General features: G+C 40.8%; 1 protein-coding gene across 1 annotated transcript in view; it reads left to right on the top strand.

Annotated features, from left to right (window-relative positions):
- Window positions 1-19,036, top strand: part of LOC145353303 (cilia- and flagella-associated protein 47-like) — a 495,401-nt gene that overhangs the window by 153,510 nt on the left and 322,855 nt on the right. Inside the window, exon 41 of the mRNA XM_080203935.1 lies at window positions 5,847-5,960. Within this exon, the coding sequence (XP_080060061.1) occupies window positions 5,847-5,960 (114 nt within the window). The remainder of the gene's footprint in view (window positions 1-5,846; window positions 5,961-19,036) is intronic.

Below are 19,036 nucleotides of genomic sequence, written 5' to 3'. Positions count from 1 at the left end.
TGGAAAGTATTGCAGAAGCAGGGGGGGCTGCAGAACGACTTGGACAGGTTAGGAGAGTGGACAAAGAAGTGGCAGATGGAATACAATGTGGAAAGTGTGAGGTTATGCACTTTGGAAGGAGGAATGGAGACATGGACTATTTTCTAAATGGGAGAATGCTAAAGAAATCAGAAATGCAAAGGGACTTGGGAGTCATTGTTCAAGACTCTCAAGGTTAACGTGTAGGTTCAGTCGGCAAATAGGAAAGCAGGTGCAATGTTAGCATTCATGTTGAGAGGGCTAGAATAAAAGAGTAGGGATATACTTTTGAGGCTGTATAAGGCTCTGGTCAGACCCCATTTGGAGTATTGTGAGCAGTTTTGGGCTACATACCGAAGGAAGGATGTGCTGGCCTTGGAAAGGATCCAGAGGATGTTCACAAGAATGGCCTCTGGGATGAAGAGCTTGTTGTGTAGGAACAGTTGAGGACTCTGGGTCTGTACTCGTTTGAGTTTAGAAGGATGAGGGGGTATCTTATTGAAACTTACAGGATACTGAGAGGCCTGGAAAGAGTGAGAGTGGAGAGGATTTTTCCACTAGTAGGAAAAACTAGAGCCAGAGGGCACAACCTCAGGCTAAAGGGATGATCCTTCAAAACAGAGATGAGGAGGAATTTCTTCAGCCAGAGAATGGTGAATCTGTGGAACTCTTTGCCACAGAAGGCTGTGGAGGCCAGGTCATTGAGTGTCTTTAAGACAGAGATAGATAGTTTCTTGATTAATAAGGGGATCAAGGGTTATGGGGAAAAGACAGGAGAATGGGGATTAGAAAAATAATCAGCCATGATTGAATGGCGCAGCAGACTTGATGGGCCGAGTGAACTAATTCTGCTCCTATGTCTTATGGTGCCCCTAACTGTGGTTGCACAGTAGATAGATGAGGAAAATAGCGGTCCATGTCATAAGGGTAATAAAGTAATCATGGGACTTCAATCTTTATATAGATTAGGCAAACCAAATTTTTGATAACAATTGTAATTCAGCAAATAAGGACCAAGAAATTGATAAGGGAAAAAGGTTAACATGCTATAACAAACAGGGTACCTTGAGGATCAGGACTTGATCTCAGCTTTTTACAATCTATGTTCACTTTGATGAGGTGATCAAGTTGCTGATGACACAAAGTTAGGTGGGAAAATAAGCAGTAAGTAGGAATTGAATGGGTTGCAGTGTTAGTGACAGGTTGGGTGAATGGGAAAGAACATACTACATGGAATTACAATGTGATTGTGTGAAACTATCCACCCAGTTATTCGGCAGGCTAAATAATAAAGCAGAATATCTTTGAATGGTGAGAGATTGCAGACCAGTTCCTCTCATTGATAGTCATGAATTGTTTTGAATGTATTGTTTCAATACACTCTTGTTTAGATTCCCTTGTTCTAAATATTGATGAGTTACAATTTGCTTCTCTATCTCATCAATCAATGGACGACATTGCCTGACCTTGGTGCACCTGATCCAACAGCATACGGAAAGATTAAGCAACAATGTGTACATTGTTCTTTGTTGATTTCTCTTCAGCTTTCAATACCATGCAACTACTCAAACTTATTGAAAAATGGAGAGACCTTGACATCAGTTCTACTCTCCTACTTCGGAGCAGTGATTTCCTTCACAACATGACCCAATGGGTGTTAGTTTCTGGGATTTACTGGAGCCCATGTTAACAAGTACTGGATCTCCTTATTGTTTACTTCGTTATTTCTCATCCTCTGCACAAATTATTTTCGATGAGAGTGCAATGATATAATCCTGAAGTATGCTGACAGTATGGTGCTTGTGGAATGCAGGAATAATAAAGGAAACTATAGAAACTCAGTGGGGAACTCAATAAAATCGTGTGACCATAATTCTCTAAATAAAAGCAAGATGAAAATAAGAAACTGGTTAGAGGCTTTCAGAAAATGCCAGGTAATGATATTGTTTCTATGAAGATTCATGATGTGGACATTGAAATTGATGTTATCTACAAGGATACAGGTGCCAAAGTAGATGGCAAATTGAGTTGGAGATAACTGTACAGATGGGGTGGCCTAGGGACATACATAATTATGAGGACTTGAAAAATTAAAATCCTTTTGGGTAGATTCGACAGCCATAGGTGCCTGGTGCTGTTGTCTCACTAAAGCAGGCTCACTAAGCAAACAAAGATTATTGAACCAGTCAGAAAAGGCTTCTTGATGAGCAGATCTTCCTTGAAAATAATCATTTCTTGAATAGTTTGATAATGTGGCTCCTTTATGGGGCAGTTGTTTGTGGGTCATATGACCCTCATGTGGCCTATCAAACAGGAATGTGGAAACCTTGGTCTATTGAGCATCAGGTGAGAGTCTGGGTAGATGGAGCCTCAGTATGAGTCTGGGAGTCGGTGGAACTAGACCTGTATCTGTGCAGCTTTTTAAAGCTTTTTTATCTGTAGTTATTGCTGTTTTTAATAAATCACCACTGCGATTTGAAGCTTCCTCATTGTATAATCTCACACTACAACCATAGAACTGTTACAGCACAGAAGGAGCCATTCAACCCATCTAATCCATATCAACCTGAGGGCAACCAGGTGCCCTTTCTAATTCCACCCTCCTGTACTTGGCCAACAGCTCCGTAGTTTATATCACTTAATATGTAGATAAAGGTACTTTCAAGACTTTAGGATCTCTCCCTTCACCAACAACTTGGGCAGTGAATTCCAGGCACCTACAACACACTGCATAAAAAATTCTTTCTCATGTCGGGGCAGCATGGTGGCACAGTGGTTAGCACTGCTATCTCACAGCACCAGGGGCCCAGACTCAGTTCCGGCCTCGGGTGACTATCTATGTGACCATGTCTGCATGGGTTTCCTCTGGGTGCTCTGCTTTCCTTCCACACTCCAAAGATGTGCAGGTTAGGTTGATTGGCCATGCTAAATTGTCCCTTAGTATCAGGGGACTAGTAAGGTAAATGTGTGGGCTAACCGGGATAGGGCCTGGGTGGGATCGTTGTCAGTGCAGTACTTCTGCACTGTAGGGATCCTATGTCCCCTCTACACCTTCTGCCACTAATCTTGAATCTATGTCCCCTGGTTCTAGAATTCTCCACCATGGGAAACAACTTTATCCTGTCCATTGTAGGGCCAGAATCTTATCACTGTTCATGCCAGTGGGATTTTCCCATCCCATGACAGTGAACAAAGATTTGGCTAGCTGCCAAATTCTCTAACCTTGCTGCAGCGGGCAAGTGGTGTGAATGGTGAGTAGGGTCATGCCCTGTCTCTTCCATTCATAATTTTGTACACTTCAGTCAGGTCACTCTAGAGCCTTCTTTGTTCCAAGGAAAGTGACCCCAACCTATCAAATCCCTCCTCCATAGCTACACTTTTCTAGCCCTGGCAACGTTCTTGTAAACCTCCCTTGCGCTCTCTTCAGCACAATTGCATCTTTCCTGTAATGTGGCAACCAGACCTGCACAAAATACTCCTGTTGTGACCTCACTACTTTTTTACATAATTCTAGAATTATATCCTATGTTTATATTCTGTGCCATTGTCAATGAAGGAGAGCATTCCATATGCCTTCTTTACAGCCTCGTCTACTTGAACTGATGCCTTTAGGGACCTATGTACTTGTCCGCTAAGATCTCTTACATCATCTACCCCTCTTAGTATATTCCATTTATTGTACATTTCCTGCAACTGTTTGACTTCCCTAAATGCATGACCTCACACTTCTCTGTATCAAAATCCATCTGCCACTTTACCACCCACTACACCAACCTATCTATCTCTTTTTGGCAATTATAGCTATCCTCTACACTATCCACTACTTTTGGCCATTCTTTGTGTCATCTGAAAATTTCCAAATTGTGCCCCCCCATGTTCATGTCTAAATATGTAATGTAACCAGCAAAAGTCCCAACACCAATCCTTTGGAACACCACTTGAAACATTTCATTCACAAAGGCATCCATCACCCTTTTGTTTCCTGTTACTAAGCCAACTTTTGATCCAGTTTGCCGTATTACCTTGTATCCCACGGGCTTTTATATGTCAAACACCTTGCTAAAATCCATATATGCAACATTAATAACACTATCTTCATCAACTCTTCTAGTCACTTCCTCAAATAATTCAACCAAATTTGTGAAGTAAAGCCTTTAACAAATCCATGCTGACCATCTTTAACTAACTAGTCCATCCCTTTCTATGTGACAGTTAATTCTTTCTCTCAGGACTGATTCTATTAATTTACCCACCATCAATATAAGACTAACTGGCCTATAATTGTTTGGCATTTCTTTCAATCCCTTTTTTAAACAATGGAGCTACGTTTGCATTTCCCCAGTCCTCCTGTATCTCCCCTGTATCTAGTGAGGATATGGAAAATCATCCTCAGAGCATCTGCTTTCTCCTTCCTGACCCCCTTCAACAGCCTCAGAAACAATCTATCTGGCCCTGGCGACGTACCAACTTTCAAAGATTCCAACCCTTCGAAGTACTTCCTCTCTCTTATCCCTTCTGATATCTCACTCTGAACATCCTGGACTGTATCTGCATCATCCCTTTCATTTGTAAACATGGAGACAAAATATGCATTTTAAAATCCTTTCCATGTCCTCTGCAAGTTCCCTTCTTCATCTCTGATAGGTCCTACTTTCCTTTAACTAACCTTTTACTATTAATATATTGGTAAAGCATCTTTGGATTTTCTTTTTTTATTTGCTAATCTCTTTTCATGCGCTCTCTTTGATTTCCTTTTTTTTACTTCATCCCTGTACTTCCTATATTCATCTTGGCCATCTGCAATGCTTACTTCTTTGCACTTATTGTGCCAAAGCAAAAGGTTTTGGTGAAAGGAAAAAATGAGATGAACAATGAGAATCACTCCTTAGGCAGGATTTCCAGCCGCACTTGTCCCAAGGCCACAAATTCTAGCCCAAAATAAATGGACTTTGCATGGTCCGACCACTATGATTCCCGTGGTGGGTGGGGACGGGAAAATTCCACCCTTGTCTCAGTATTGTGGCTGGATACATTCAGAGAAAGGGTAACAATCTTTCAGAGGTAGGACAAATCGGGTCCTGAACTCATTTGTACCCTTCTCCATACGAGTCTTCAGCAGGCATTTGATGTATGGATGAGAATATGCATTCAGGTTGTGTGGACTGATTGATTATCTTAATGCACATATTAATTAAAGTTAGAACTTTGTGATAAGGTAATGTTCATTTTCTTAAAGTTATTATTCATTTATATGTAATTTTTCAACATTTGAGCAATATACTGGAAATGAATTTCCAATTGGACAATAAAGTGTATTGAACTATTTTGACAGGGAAATGTTTGCATTTAGAGGGATCTGGGTTCTCACAGAAAGTTAGCTTGCAGGTACCACAAAACAAATGTAAAGACAACTAATATGTTAGCTTTTGTTACAAAATGATTGAAGTATAAAAATAAAGCAGGCTCTGCAATTCTACAGAGCGTTGGTGAGGCCTACCCTGAAAAAAGTGCAGATTTGGTCTTCTTATCTAAAGAAGTTCTTGGCCGAGAGTGGGGGTTTCATGGTACAGGTTACTGGATTGCTAAGTGTCTGGGGGTGGGGTGGGGTGGGGTGGGGGTGGAGGGGGTGGTGGGGGTGGTGGGGAATGCTGAAAAATGGCCAAAGTACTAAGGCTTCTATAGTTTTTCTGCAAAAGTTACTGTGGATGAACGGAAGAGACTCCATAGAAATTCACTCCCACAGTATTTTGTGTTTGACCTTTTGTTTGAGGTTCTGAGGCAGATGGTTGTTGTGTATAATTTAATTAAGACTGTGCTTTTTTTTCCAGAGTCATTTTAATGGAAGCGCTGAAGAATATTTTTGAGACTGAGGATTTTAAATGCATTGCAGCCTTACTTGATAAAGTGAAGACGCAGAGTCATAAAACTAATATAATGTGGAGGTAAGTTTTAGAGCTAAATTAGATTGTTTAATACATTGATTTGCTTGTTCAGTGAAAGATTTTGACGATTGATAACAATGTGACTAGAAATTGAATAGAAAGGTTGAACTTAATTGTGTATTTTATCACTGTTTTCAAATCATTCTTTCATTGAGGAATATTTAAAGAGGAAATCCCAGCCATAACTGATCCTGTCCTCGTTCAAAATTCATGATGATTTTTGTTCAGACTGAATGACTAAATGGCAATCAAGAGTTGGAATCTGGCTTTCCTTCAAGATGGTGTAATTTGGCCACTTCTAGCATTTTCACTAATGTTCCGGTAGAAATCAGGTATCAGAACAGTCAATGCATTGTGAAAGCACTGCTCTGTTCTGTATGACTCATTAGTACAGGGAAGTGCATTTACTTGATGGTTACTGTGCTCCCAACTTTAAAAATATACTTGTTCTTGCAATGTGAATGTTGCTGGCAAGGGCAGCATTTATTACCCATCTCTCACTTCCCTTAAGCAATATCCTGGCTAGGCTGATGAAATGAAGAGGATGCTACATTATAAAATGGAAATTGTAAAGCTGGATTCACATTCTGCTACAAAAGAAAAATACTGTGAATGTCGGAAATCAGAAATATGAACCAAAAGTGCTGAAAATACTCAGCAGGTCAGGCTGGAGAGAGAAAAACAGAGTTAACTCTTCAGGTCACAATGACCATTTGTTCAAACATATTTAACATTCTTTTTATTCAATTTGGTTGATCAATTTACTGGCCCTTGGTTTCAAAGAAAGGTTTTGTAGAACTTTGCTTGCCAGTAATGGTTTTCCTCTTTTAGGCAATTGCGTTGGTAGACAATGTGATGTATCAGATTGAGCATGATCTTGGGAGGAAATGGAATCAGTGAGTTGAACTGCTGTTTCTCATTCCATACTTTAACTGTCAACAGTAGCTCAGTCATAACCCTTACACCTCTAAAAGTTATGGGTTGATCCCTCAGTTCATGGACCTGAGCACATAATTTAGACTGACATATTTCAGTGCAGTACTGAATAGATGTTACACTGTCAGAAGTGCTATTCATAGGTGAGATGTTAAACTGAGGTTTTGTCTACTGACTCAGATAGATGTAAAGATCCAAAGATGGCATTCTTCGAAGAAGTGTAGGAAACTTATCCTGTTGGCATGACCCGTTTACCCCTCAATTGATACTTAAAGCAGGTTTTCTGGTCATTTATTTCATCGATGCTTGTGGGAGTTCCTATATGCAATTTGTCTGTTATATTGTCTACACTACAACAGTATCTAAAGTTAAAGTATTTCATTTTTTCCCTTCCTTTACTTTCATCTGTCTTTGTCTGTCTCTTTCTGTCCAGCCTCTTCCTCTTGTTACATTTTAATAAAGAATGGATAAGAATAGGGGAATCTTATTTTTGCTCAAAACTGAGGGTATGGGACCAAACTGCACTCAAGGTATCAATTGGCTAATTTTTTGATCCCAGAACTATGTTGCTGGTGACATGTGAGAATATAATGCCAGAATTTGAAGTGGATTTGGTTTTGCCAAGAACCTTGCCTGCCTTAATCAATGCAATCTTTTTCCAATGAGGTTGGGGCTTTAATCTTCCCACTCCCCTTTGACAAAGGAATAAGTCAACAAGGTTCCTGAACAATGCTGAGCATTCCTCTCTTTGGTTTGGATTTTTGCTCCTGAGTTGGGAATGTGGAACTGGGCTAATTACCTGATCTGGAAAGAGTGCCCTGGAAGGACAGATGTTCAGCCCAAGAATGCTGGTTAAAAAGGAGTCTTAGTAGGTGACCGTTGAAACAATGCAGTGGCAGTTGGATGTGGACATAGGTTGGGAGGAAGGCCTGCCATGGGCATCAGCACTTTGTTGAAGCTTTAAAAAGAATAGCCCTCTGAGCAATCAACTCTCAACCCTCACACGCTCCCCACGGCCGCCATCCATGACAACTCATTTCACCTCGTACTTCTCCAACCAGCCCCCATGGCCTCCCCATATACTTCATCTCAACCACTCCAAAGCCGCTCAAACTCTCATGTCAACCTATTCTCCACGGTCCTTTATAGTCCCAGTGCCAATATAGTGCCTTGAATGCTTATCTAGTCAAATGCCCTAAATTCTAGAAGAGATCAGTTATCTGGCCTGGAGACAGATTGACATTTTGTGAAGTTCTTGTGAAGAAACTGTATTTTTCAGTCGGGAGCAGAACTACATCATGCACTACTAAAATGACTCCCTCTGCTAGTACATGTGCATGGATAGCCTTAAGAGAACAAAATGCACAATCTAAATGTAAAATATATTATACCTATGAAACTGAAAATTCTAAAAACTAAATTTTGTCTGTGACCACCCACCCCCCACCCCCATGGAATGATCTGGAATGATTGGGTGGAGTAATTGTGATTAGCTGTTCAGCCTTATAAATCTGGGCTGTCCAAGAATTAAGGAGCGGAGCTCTTCGCTATGACTTGTAGGAGCAGGACTTGTACGGGAGTACAGGCCTTCCAGGAATGTCTAGTCTTTGTTTTCTTCTATTTTATTCAGGTGCAGGATATTGGAGTTACAATATATTAATTTGAGAATCCAATTTCAATAGGGCGGTGCAGTGTTTAGCATTGCTGCCTCACAGCGCCAGGGAGCCGAGTTCAATTCCAGCCTCAGGTAAGTCTGTGTGGAGTTTGCACGTTCTCCCCCCTGTCTGTGTGGATTTCCTCCAGGTGCTCTGGTTTCCTCCCACAGTCCAACGATATGCGGGTTAGGCTGATTGATGATGCTAAATTGCCCCTTAGTGTCAGGGGGTTAGCAGGGTAAACATGTGGGGTTGTGATCAGTGCAGATTTGATGGGCCAAATGGCCTTCCTCTGCATTGTGGGATTCTGTGATTTGACTTGTGATCAGTCATGGATTTTTATTTTGTCTGGGTGCTGCTGACATACTAAGATATATTACCAGACATCCCATGTCAGATTTATTACAGAACAAGTTATTTTGCGGGTAGTTACTTTTAAAAATGAAGCCAAATAAGTTGTATAGTAATATATAGATGTAGTACCTGAAATTTCAATTATAATCATGCATCAGTCTTTTTAGCCAATGCAAATAAAAGATGACAAAACATTTATTTTGTTTTGAGACCTTTCAATAGTTTCTTAAGTTTTTAAGTTTATTTATTAGTATTGTCATAGGCTAACATTAACACTGCAATGGAGTTACTTAGAAAATCCCCTAGTCGCCACTTTCTGGCACCTGTTGGGGTGCACTGAGGGAGAATTTAGAATAGCCAATGCACCTAACCACGTCTTTTGGATGGTGGAAGCAATCCGGAGCACTCGGAAGAAACTTGCGCAGATACTGGGAGAACATGCAGATTCCGCACAGACAGAGACACGAGCCTGGAATGGAGCCCAGGTCACTGGTGTTGTGAGGCAGCAGTGCCAAGCACTGTGTTACCATGCCGCTCTCTTCAATCAATCCATTGGCATGTTTCAGTATCTATGGATTAGAAATTCTAGAACTTTCCCTTGCAACCCAGTCCGTTACTAACTCTGTGATTGGGCTATCATTTCTCAGTTTATTTTTCAGTCTGTCTGCAATACATATATCCTGCTTCCACCTTTCGGTTGTTGATATATTTTGGGCACCAGTAGCTGAGGGCATGATTGTTCTGCATGACATTTATTCAAAGCCGCACCACATACTGATCACAGAACATGGTGCTATGTGTATTGGGAGATATAAGAATTTTGAAATTAAAGAAATGAGAGATACTTTGGTCGATAGGGTTGTAAACAATAATCTTGTGCTTTTATGTAACTCATTGTGGTTACTACTGAGTTAAATCAGCATAACATTACCCATCAGGTTTTGACACCAAAAGCATTGATTTCTTTCTCCTGATGTCAATTTGACATTAAAAAAAGGCTAAAACTTGGAACCAAAAGAGAAAATGCTGGAAAATCTCAGGAGGTTTGGCAGCATCTGTAAGGAAATAAAAGAGCTGACATTTTGAGTCCAGATGACCCTTTGTCTTTATTAAAACTTGGAAAATGAGACCTTTTTCACATCTGAGAGAAAAAGCTAGAAAATAATGAGACCTTATACACTGATTGAAAATTATGTCAAAAATAATACAACAACTTGCATTTTTATCTGCACTTAAACATAATAGAATGCCCAAGTGCACTCCATGGAATCATTATAAAGCACAATTTGACACTTAACCACATAAGGAGCCACATAAAAAGTGTTGAGAGGGATTACTTGAAAAGACAGAAAGATTTAATGAGTGTTGGAATAGGTGAGTAGAAAATAAAAGGTCAACTTCTCAATAGTAAGAGTCATTAAAATAAATTACTAATGTACAAGCTAACCCGAGTATAAAAGATCAGAGAGGCTCTTTTAATTTGGTGAAAATGTCACAGGAAGAAATTTAAAAAGGTAGATGTTAAATCAATTCTTCATCGTCTATGAAGGTTAATATGACCGCACACGCATTCCAATTCCAGCCAAACTGGTTCTGGAAATCTCTGACATGTAAAGGTCAGTGGGCATGTGTGATGGATAAATTCAAGCCATTAAATGTAGAGGGTAATTGCTGTGTAAGATGTACATTTGATAATTGTTAATCACATAAGTGTGGGGGAAAACAGTGCTGATTGATTTGGTCTAATTGTCCAAAGCTGGACAAAATAAACAAAATGGTTGACAAATAGCAGCTGTAATTTGATGTAGGTAATTGCAAAGTGCCACACTTAAGATGAAAAATAAATAACATTTGTAATCCATAAATGGTGTTAAAATCGCTGAGAATCAAATGGAAAGAGCCTGAGGAGTTTAACCAATGTAAAATAATTCTCATAAAAGCCAAAGGAATGTGCATTTTAAATACCTTGCCTTTCTGGGCTTTAACCTTTTAATAAAATGGGGCCATTTTACCTTAACCTTTTAAGGTAAAATCGCCCCAACTTATAAAGCATAATACATGCTTTAATTGCATTTCTCCAATATTCTACAATTCAAATTAATTTCCAAAACCAAAAGTCATGATTTTATAGGTGGCAGGGGAAGTAGCTTTGGGCCACACACCTGTTGTCCAATTAATGCCTTTAAATGGATAACAATTGCTCAATTAAGGGTCTCATCCCATTGCTGCTCCAATTTAACAGGCTGCATAGTAACCAGGTACCCAATGAGCTAGTCCAGCAGGTGGGCTGCTGCCATAATAAAGAAGTGGGTGAGATGCCTCCTTCCCAGGTGCCCTGTGCCAATCAGAGGCCTTCTCCATCCTCTCCCCCCTCCTCCGCTTTGTGTTCCCGCCTCCATCCCAAAGTCCTTCTCCCTGTCCATGCCATGACCAATATGCCCACCATCCTACTGATGGTGGCAAGATCCCAGGCTCACCATGGTTTGGGGCATGATGCATCTTCTTTCTCCTGGACCTCTTACAATGCTGCCCAATGCTGATATGGTGCAGAGGTGCTGTCCTCAGATTATCCAGCAGTTCTAATGTAGCAAAACTTCCTCCTGGAGACGGATGGAAGTTCCACCTCATACTAATTAAAGAGCCCTGGGCTGAAAAATTGAAGTGGGGCAAGCTGGCCAACTGGAGGCAGTTATCAGGCCTGGTATTTACCCTGGGTAGTTTGCCTTCAGTGTATAATCTATCCCAATGCCTGGTCTGGTATTTATAAAAGGATCTGCTATCTCCCTCTTGCTGAAAGGAACAGGTTACAATTGCAACTGAGATGTTAGCGGGATTAATTGGGCAAGTCGCAATTGTCATTTTAAAATTGGCTTTTCTAACATGGTTTTTGTCAGTTAAACATTAATCTGTTTCAAAGAATCAGTGAGGTAGGACTGTAAAGTTTTAGTTTTTAACAACACAACATGCTTCATTTGGTTAGTCTCATTATCCAGCAGACAAATCTAGGAATCAGATCCAACAGTGCAGCTGGCTGCGATTTAACATTCTTATGCTATCTCGCCTGTTTTCTGAGCTGACCCCACAATGCCACAGAAACCCTCTCTGCCCAGGTACAAGTTACAAAATCGCATGGGTCTGAAGTTCAAAATCCAGGGACCTTAAAAAGCCCAAGAGACAGAAGAAAGAAGTAATTGGGTGGCCTTAATTAAAGGCACCTTTGCCATCATGGGGAAAAAATATGAAATATGAAAATGGAATCAGGCTCAGTTGAGTTTAAAACAAAAGGAGAGCCAGTACCCTATTGATGATGTATCAAAGACCAGTGCATAGAGGCAAAACAATTGCAAATGAGAGTGGTAGATAATTTTTAGTAGCTTGCAGTAGTAATAAAGTCATAATAATGGAATGCTTTAATTATCCTAAAACAACCTGGTCTAAGCTATATCTTCTGGTATTAGAAGATACAGCAGGATATAGATCAGTTGGAGACTTGGGTGGAGAGATGGCAGATGGAGTTTAATCCGGACAAATGTGAGGTAATGCATTTTGGAACGTCTAATACAGATAGGAAATATACAATAAATGGCAGAACCCTTAAGAGTATTGGAAGGCAAAAAGATCTGGGTGTACAAGTACACAAGTCACTGAAAGTGGCAGTGCAGGTGGAGAAGGTAGTCAAGAAGGCATACGGCATTCTTGCCGTCATCGGCCGGAGTATTGAGTTTAAAAATTGGCAAGTCATGTCGCAGCTTTATAGAACCTTAGGCTGCACTTGGAATATAATGTTCAATTCTGGTCGCCACACTACCAGGAGGATATGGAGGCTTTGAAGAGGGTACAGAAAAGATTTACCGGGATTTGCCTGGTATGGAGGGCATTAACTATGAGGAGAGGTTGGAGAAACTTGGTTTATTCTCACTGGAGTGACGGAGGTTGAGGGGTGACCTGATGGAAGTCTACAAGATTATGAGAGACGTGGACAGAATGGATAGTCAGAAACCTTTTCCCAGGATGGAAGAGTCAGTTACTAGGAGGCATAGGTTTAAGGCGTGAAGGGCAAGGTTTAAAGGAGATGTACGAGGCAGGCTTTTTACACTGCGAGTAGTGGGTGCCTGAACTCATTGCTGGGGGAGGTAGTGGAAGTGGATATGGTAGTGACTTTTAAGGTGCATCTTGACAAATACACGAATAGGATGGGAATAGAGAGATATAGTCCCTGGAAGGGTAGAGGGTTTTTGTTAAGTCGGGCATGGTTGGCGCAGGCTTAGAGGGCCGAAGGGCCGTTCCAGTGCTGTAATTTTCTTTGTTCTTTAAGCCAATGGTTGTCAAAATGGACAGCTGTTTCTAAAATGCATAAAGTACTGTTTCCTTTATTAGTATGTTGCATGTATGTCCCAAAACAGAATGCAGTGCTCTATCTGATTCAATATAATGCATTGGGTGTGCAGTTGTGTCGCTGGAATATAAAAATGGATATGAAGGCTATTTAGAATACAAAGCATGGCAACTAGATTGAATAATGGAGGAATGGATTATGAGGTGTGTTCCTGTAAGTTAGACATGTTCTCTCTGAATAACAGAAGGTAGAGAGGTGAAATGATTTCTCTTCTTAGAATTATGAAATGATAAGAAAGTAAGTATTGAGCCTTGTCCAAAACTGTGCAACCAGAAATCATGACTGCATTTGAAGGGCAGTAATTTCAAAACTGATCTATAAAACAATTCAGTGAGTGAGTTGTCAGTCTACACTACATGCTGTTTAACTATAAATTTTACAGGAACACAAAACCTGGAATTGGCCATTTAATGTCTCAAGCCAATCTTTCATTCAGTTAGATTTGTGGCTGATTGGTGTCCTAATTCCCTGTCCCTGCCTTAGTAAACTTCTTTACTACCCTTGCCTAACACAAATTTATCAATCTTAATTTTGAAACATTTTATTGATCTCACTGTTGTATATTTTATATGTTATATCTATACAGAGATGACAGATGTGTCCGTGTGCGTAAGAATTTTACTTAGAGTGCTTTTAAACAACTTTTCAGTCACAAAATGCCTTGGGATGTGAGCATTAATGGTTAGGCCAGCATTGGTATTGCTCATCACGAATTGCTCTTGAGAAGTCTACGGGTCTGCACTCATATTTACAGCTCAGGCTTCTGGATCTTTCTACAGCCTTGTTTGGTTAATCCAGGCTGTGGATTCAGAGAAAAGCAATCAGTGAACGAAAATAGTAAGCACGCAGTGTTATTTTCATAATTAATCTCCCGCACTGCAGAGTACCTCAGCGTGAATCAGACTGAAAATCTGGGGGTGGGGCCTACTCCCGCTGTAGAGGCCAACAGTGCTGAGATCGGTGCATGCACAGTAGACCTCCCGTGCACCACAACCCTGCATTGCTGTCCCGACTAACCTCCCATCGCCCCCTGATTGCTGGCCTCCTGGAAGTGTCCAGGCCAGTCCTGACCCCGCCCCCCCACCACTGGCCAGCCTCGAACTCCCCAGCCCCTCACCCCCAACGCCAAAGGCCTTCCCTCCCTCTGCCACTAATCCAAAGTGCAGAGTGATAGTCGGAACCCCCCCCCCCCCCCCCCCCAACGCACTGATCACCTTCAGTGGCTCCGCTCCCCTCTGGCTTCACTCCCTTGGCACTGCCCAATTCCTGATGGATAATGCCAAGGTGCCCCCTGAGCATTGTCACTTTGCCCCTTGTGCAGTGCCAGGAGGCCAGCTGGCACTGCCAAACTGGCAATGCCCAGGGGACACACTGCTTACCACTGACCTCCTGGGGGGAGGGGGAAACCTCCATGGCCTCCCTTCACTCCATCAGTGTTGGACTATTAGTGGGGAACTGTTGTAAATCCCACTGAGGTGAAACACTCCTGCTGAGGGGGAGATGCGAGTGGGCTCAGAGACTTTCCAGCATTTTCTGTTTTTATGTAAAGTAAGATCGTAGGTTTTATATTCATGAGCATTGAATAAAAAAAGGAACTGATGCTGAATTTGCATAATATCCACTTGCATTTATATAAAAAAATTTAAAATAGTCCTGTTTAAAGGGCTTTGGGATATTTTACTACCAAAAGAAGATATGGCACTATAAGCCAGATGAAATATTAGGGCAGGTAAGCAGCTAGGTTTTAAGAAATGTTTTAAGGAGGAAAGTGAGCAAGAGAGAGAGCGATCCAGGGAGGAAATGTCAGAGTTTAGTACTTAGCCAGTCCACGTTTATTAAAATTGGGATGTGCAAGCGGCCAGAATTAGATGAGCGTTGAGATCTCAGAGTCGTAGTGCTACAGGCGATTTTGGAGATGAAGGAAAGCCATTGAGGTCTTTGAAAGGCAGGAGAGGAATTGTAAAATTGAAACCTTGCTGGACGAGGAGCCGATATAAATCAATGAACGTGGGCGTTGAGGAAATGGTGTGAGATAGGATAGAGGAACAGAGTTTTGAGTGAGTTCAAATTATGGAAGGTGAAAAATGGGAGGCTTGCATGGAGAACGTTGCAGTAGTCAACTAGGTATAATTGTTGTAATGATGTGAATGTGCTCATGAACGATGGAGGTGAATAGTGCATTAGCAGTGCATAAACACTGTTCCCAAGTAGGAACATCAGGCTGAAGCCGTTACTTCCTAATGTCTGCTATTAAGGTAGTTCCCTTGAGTTCTTTGAACCATCAGCTATAAATTTCCTGGTTTCACAGTCCTGGTATACGCTGGCTAATTTGCAATGAAATTTGAGGCTCAGCAAATCCCCAGATTAACTGATAAACCTAATGAGATGACTTTTCTGACGTTGAAAATCCTAGTATTTTGATAAGTGGGCCTCACTATTGCTGTCAGTGCTGGAATTACAGAATCTTTACAGTGCAGAAGGAGGACACTAATGGGTGCTACTTTCAAGGCTGTAAATGTTTAATTGTTGGGAATGACTCTCACCATGCTTGCATCCCAGGCAAACACAAAACATCTCCTGGACAGGATTGTTACAGTTTGAGCCAGGCATGAGCTAAGCCTCATAAATCTTGTTCTGCCTGGCTGGAACCGAAACTGCAGGTGCTGAGATCAGACTATAATACAGATGCACTTACAATCATGGAAAAAGTACAATGAGGATGCATTAGAATGATGTCAGAATTAAACATTGACAGTATGTTTTAAAAAGGCTTAAAAAATTGGCAGGTTTTCAGTGGTTTGTGAAAATTCAAATGGGATCAGATAAAGGCTTTGAGAAACAGAATATTTAAAAGTTGTTTCTATGTTTATGTTAATGTTTATGTTAATAAATGAGAAACAAAGAGGCACAATTTAAAATGTTTATTGAAATAATGAAGGGAGAAGCATGTCATATTATGTGCTCATTCAGACAAAACATATAATTTAATTTGAAAGTGGCCATGATGTAAAGATGTCAGTGTTGGACTGGGGTGGACAAGATGAAAGAACACATGTTTATTTGAAATCACAAGCTTTCATCAGGTGAAGTTATGAAGGAGCAGCGCTCTGAAAGCTTGTGATTTCCAATAAATCTGTTGGACTATAACCTGGTGTCATGTGACCTCTACTCTAAATTTGTAAGAGATTTAGCTGAGTATTTCACGAGAAAAAATATAAAAAGATATAGGCGAAGGACATGGGAATGTGATTAGAGTCAAAAAAATGTTGGTTTAAAAGCTAGCCATCTTTTATGCATGATCAGTAGTGTTCCCAATTCTCCTGAGATACCTGAAAGTTTCTGGAATTGAGTGTACCTTTATGCAGTCTGGAAGGTCATTAAAATGTTACCCCAGCTACTGCTCTGTGACTTAGCTGGCTGCTCTTAATGGCTAATACTTGTAGTCAATCCCCAATTCGGGGCTGCCTCTTTGGCTACCCCTCTGCCCTCTTTTTTTAATAATTTCTTTACATTGATCAAGGGAAGGGATATGGGGGAGATGGGAAGGAGGCATCCCTATTGTGGGAACCTATCACGTATGCCAAAGACTGTAACCAGCTGCCACTTTGGGTCTAAAACATGTTGCCACCCTAATGTCAGAATGACATGCTCAGTTGCACCATTTTCCTATCATGTGACTTGACTGAATATTAAATTTAAGCAACTCACCCACTGTGTCGTCAAATATTTCTTTGTTTTGTAAATCCTATGTTGGATATTGCTGGGATAGTTGGAGATCTAACTTTATCTGTGATGTTCATTTTTCTGAAATGTATTTTGTTCAAAGAAGTCGCTGCTGCTTTCCATTCATGTGAATCTGATGCATTTAAATTTGGCAGCGGAGCTGAGAGAAGATGATAGGAGATTGGTGACAGCACATATTAGAAGTTTGAGACATAAGCAGATTACTTAAATTGGTTAAGATTCATTTTTGTATAACTCCTCACCTAAAAAGACCTAATTTAGATTCATACATTCTCACTTTCAACGTTTCACTGTCAATATCTCTAAGTTTGCATTTACTTGGGGAAAAATGAAAGACATTTATATAGCACTATTCATGACCACCAGATGTCTCAGAGAGCTTTGCAGTCATTGAAATACTTTGAAGCACATCACTATTGTAATGTAGGAAATGTAGCAGCCAATATGGCACAGCAAACTGATACAACCTGCAGTGTTATAATGACCAAATTATCTTTGTTTTTCCTATGATGTTGATTGAGGGATGAATGTTGGCCAGGACACCAGGGATAACACCCGACTGGTCTTCAAAATAGAGGCATGGAATTTTTTTGCATCCATTTGAACAGGAAGATGTGGCCTTGGTTTAATGTCTCTTCTGAAAGACAGAAGTCCAACAATGAGACTGCGCAATTACGCTGGATTGTCTGTCTTTCTTTTGTAATGAAGCCTTGGAGTGATACTTGTATCAAGAACCTTGACTCCAAAGTGTGAAAGCTACTAACTGAGTCACTGCTGACACTTAACTTGTTGATGTTTAGTGGCAAAAATTAGTGCAGGATTTAAATTTTCCATGTTACATGGTACAGTACAGCACAGGAAGACCTATGATGTTGTGCTGAACATGACACCAAGTTAAATTAATCCCTTCTGCCTGCCTTTGGTCCATATCCCTCTATTCCTTGCACATTCATGTGCTTATCTAAAAAACCCCTCAAACACCCTTATTGTATCTGCCTTCACCATAACCCCTAGCAGCGTGTTCCAGATTTCTACTACTCTCTGTGTAAAAACAATTTGCCCCTCACATCTCCCTTGAACTTTCCCCTCTTATCTTAAGTCCATGCCACCGAGTGTTAGACATTTCAACTCTTGGAAAAAAATTCTGACTGTCAACTCTATTTATGCCTCTTGTAATTTTATAGACTTTTATCAAGTCTCCGCTCAGCCTCCACTGCTCCAGAGAAAAAGACCCTAGTTTGTCGAGCCTCTCCTTGTAGCTCATACCCTCTAACATTCTGGTAAACCTCTTCTGCACCTTGCCAAAGCAACCACATCCTTCCTGTAATGTGGCAACCAGAATTGAATGCAATACTGTGGCCTAACGAAAGTTTTGTAAAGCTGCAATGAGACATCCTGACTCTTGTACTCAATACCCTGGCCAATAAAGACAAGCACGCCATACATCACCTTTGCCACCCTATCTACTTGTGTGCCACTTTCAGGGAGCTATGGACTTGAACTCCAAGATCTCTCTGTACATCAGTGCTGTTCAGAGTCCTGCCATTATCTGTATACTTACCTTTAACATTTGATCTCCCAAAGTGCAGCAGTTACCTGCCATGAACAATTGGACAACCAGTGGGACTTGAAGCTTTTATGTTTCTTTATTCAGCATAAGAGTGATCTGTCACACTTGTTGAATAATTACACCTTGTGGTACTCTTAGCAGCTGTTATTCGAAGCTTAAATGAAAACCTTCAGGTCTATGCAAGGCGTGGGCAATGTCACTTACCTCCATAACAATGAAGCTCTAATGTAAACTATATTTGTGGCATATGTGCATTGGACTTCTTTTTGTTTCTATTTTACTGTTTTCTGGATGTGGCAGTACTGGCAAAAGCTATTTTGTATTACCTAACCTTCATTGCCTTGAAAGAGTGATGGTGGTGTAAGGAGATGCAATGGTCCGTTTCAGAATCTCACTTAGATTTGAGGCTGTACTCTAGATG

This window comes from Carcharhinus amblyrhynchos, chromosome 15 (genome assembly GCF_965287045.1).
Source record: "Carcharhinus amblyrhynchos chromosome 15, sCarAmb.v2.hapA, whole genome shotgun sequence".
Lineage (NCBI taxonomy): Eukaryota > Metazoa > Chordata > Chondrichthyes > Carcharhiniformes > Carcharhinidae > Carcharhinus > Carcharhinus amblyrhynchos.
This window is presented reverse-complemented; position numbering and strand designations above follow the sequence as displayed.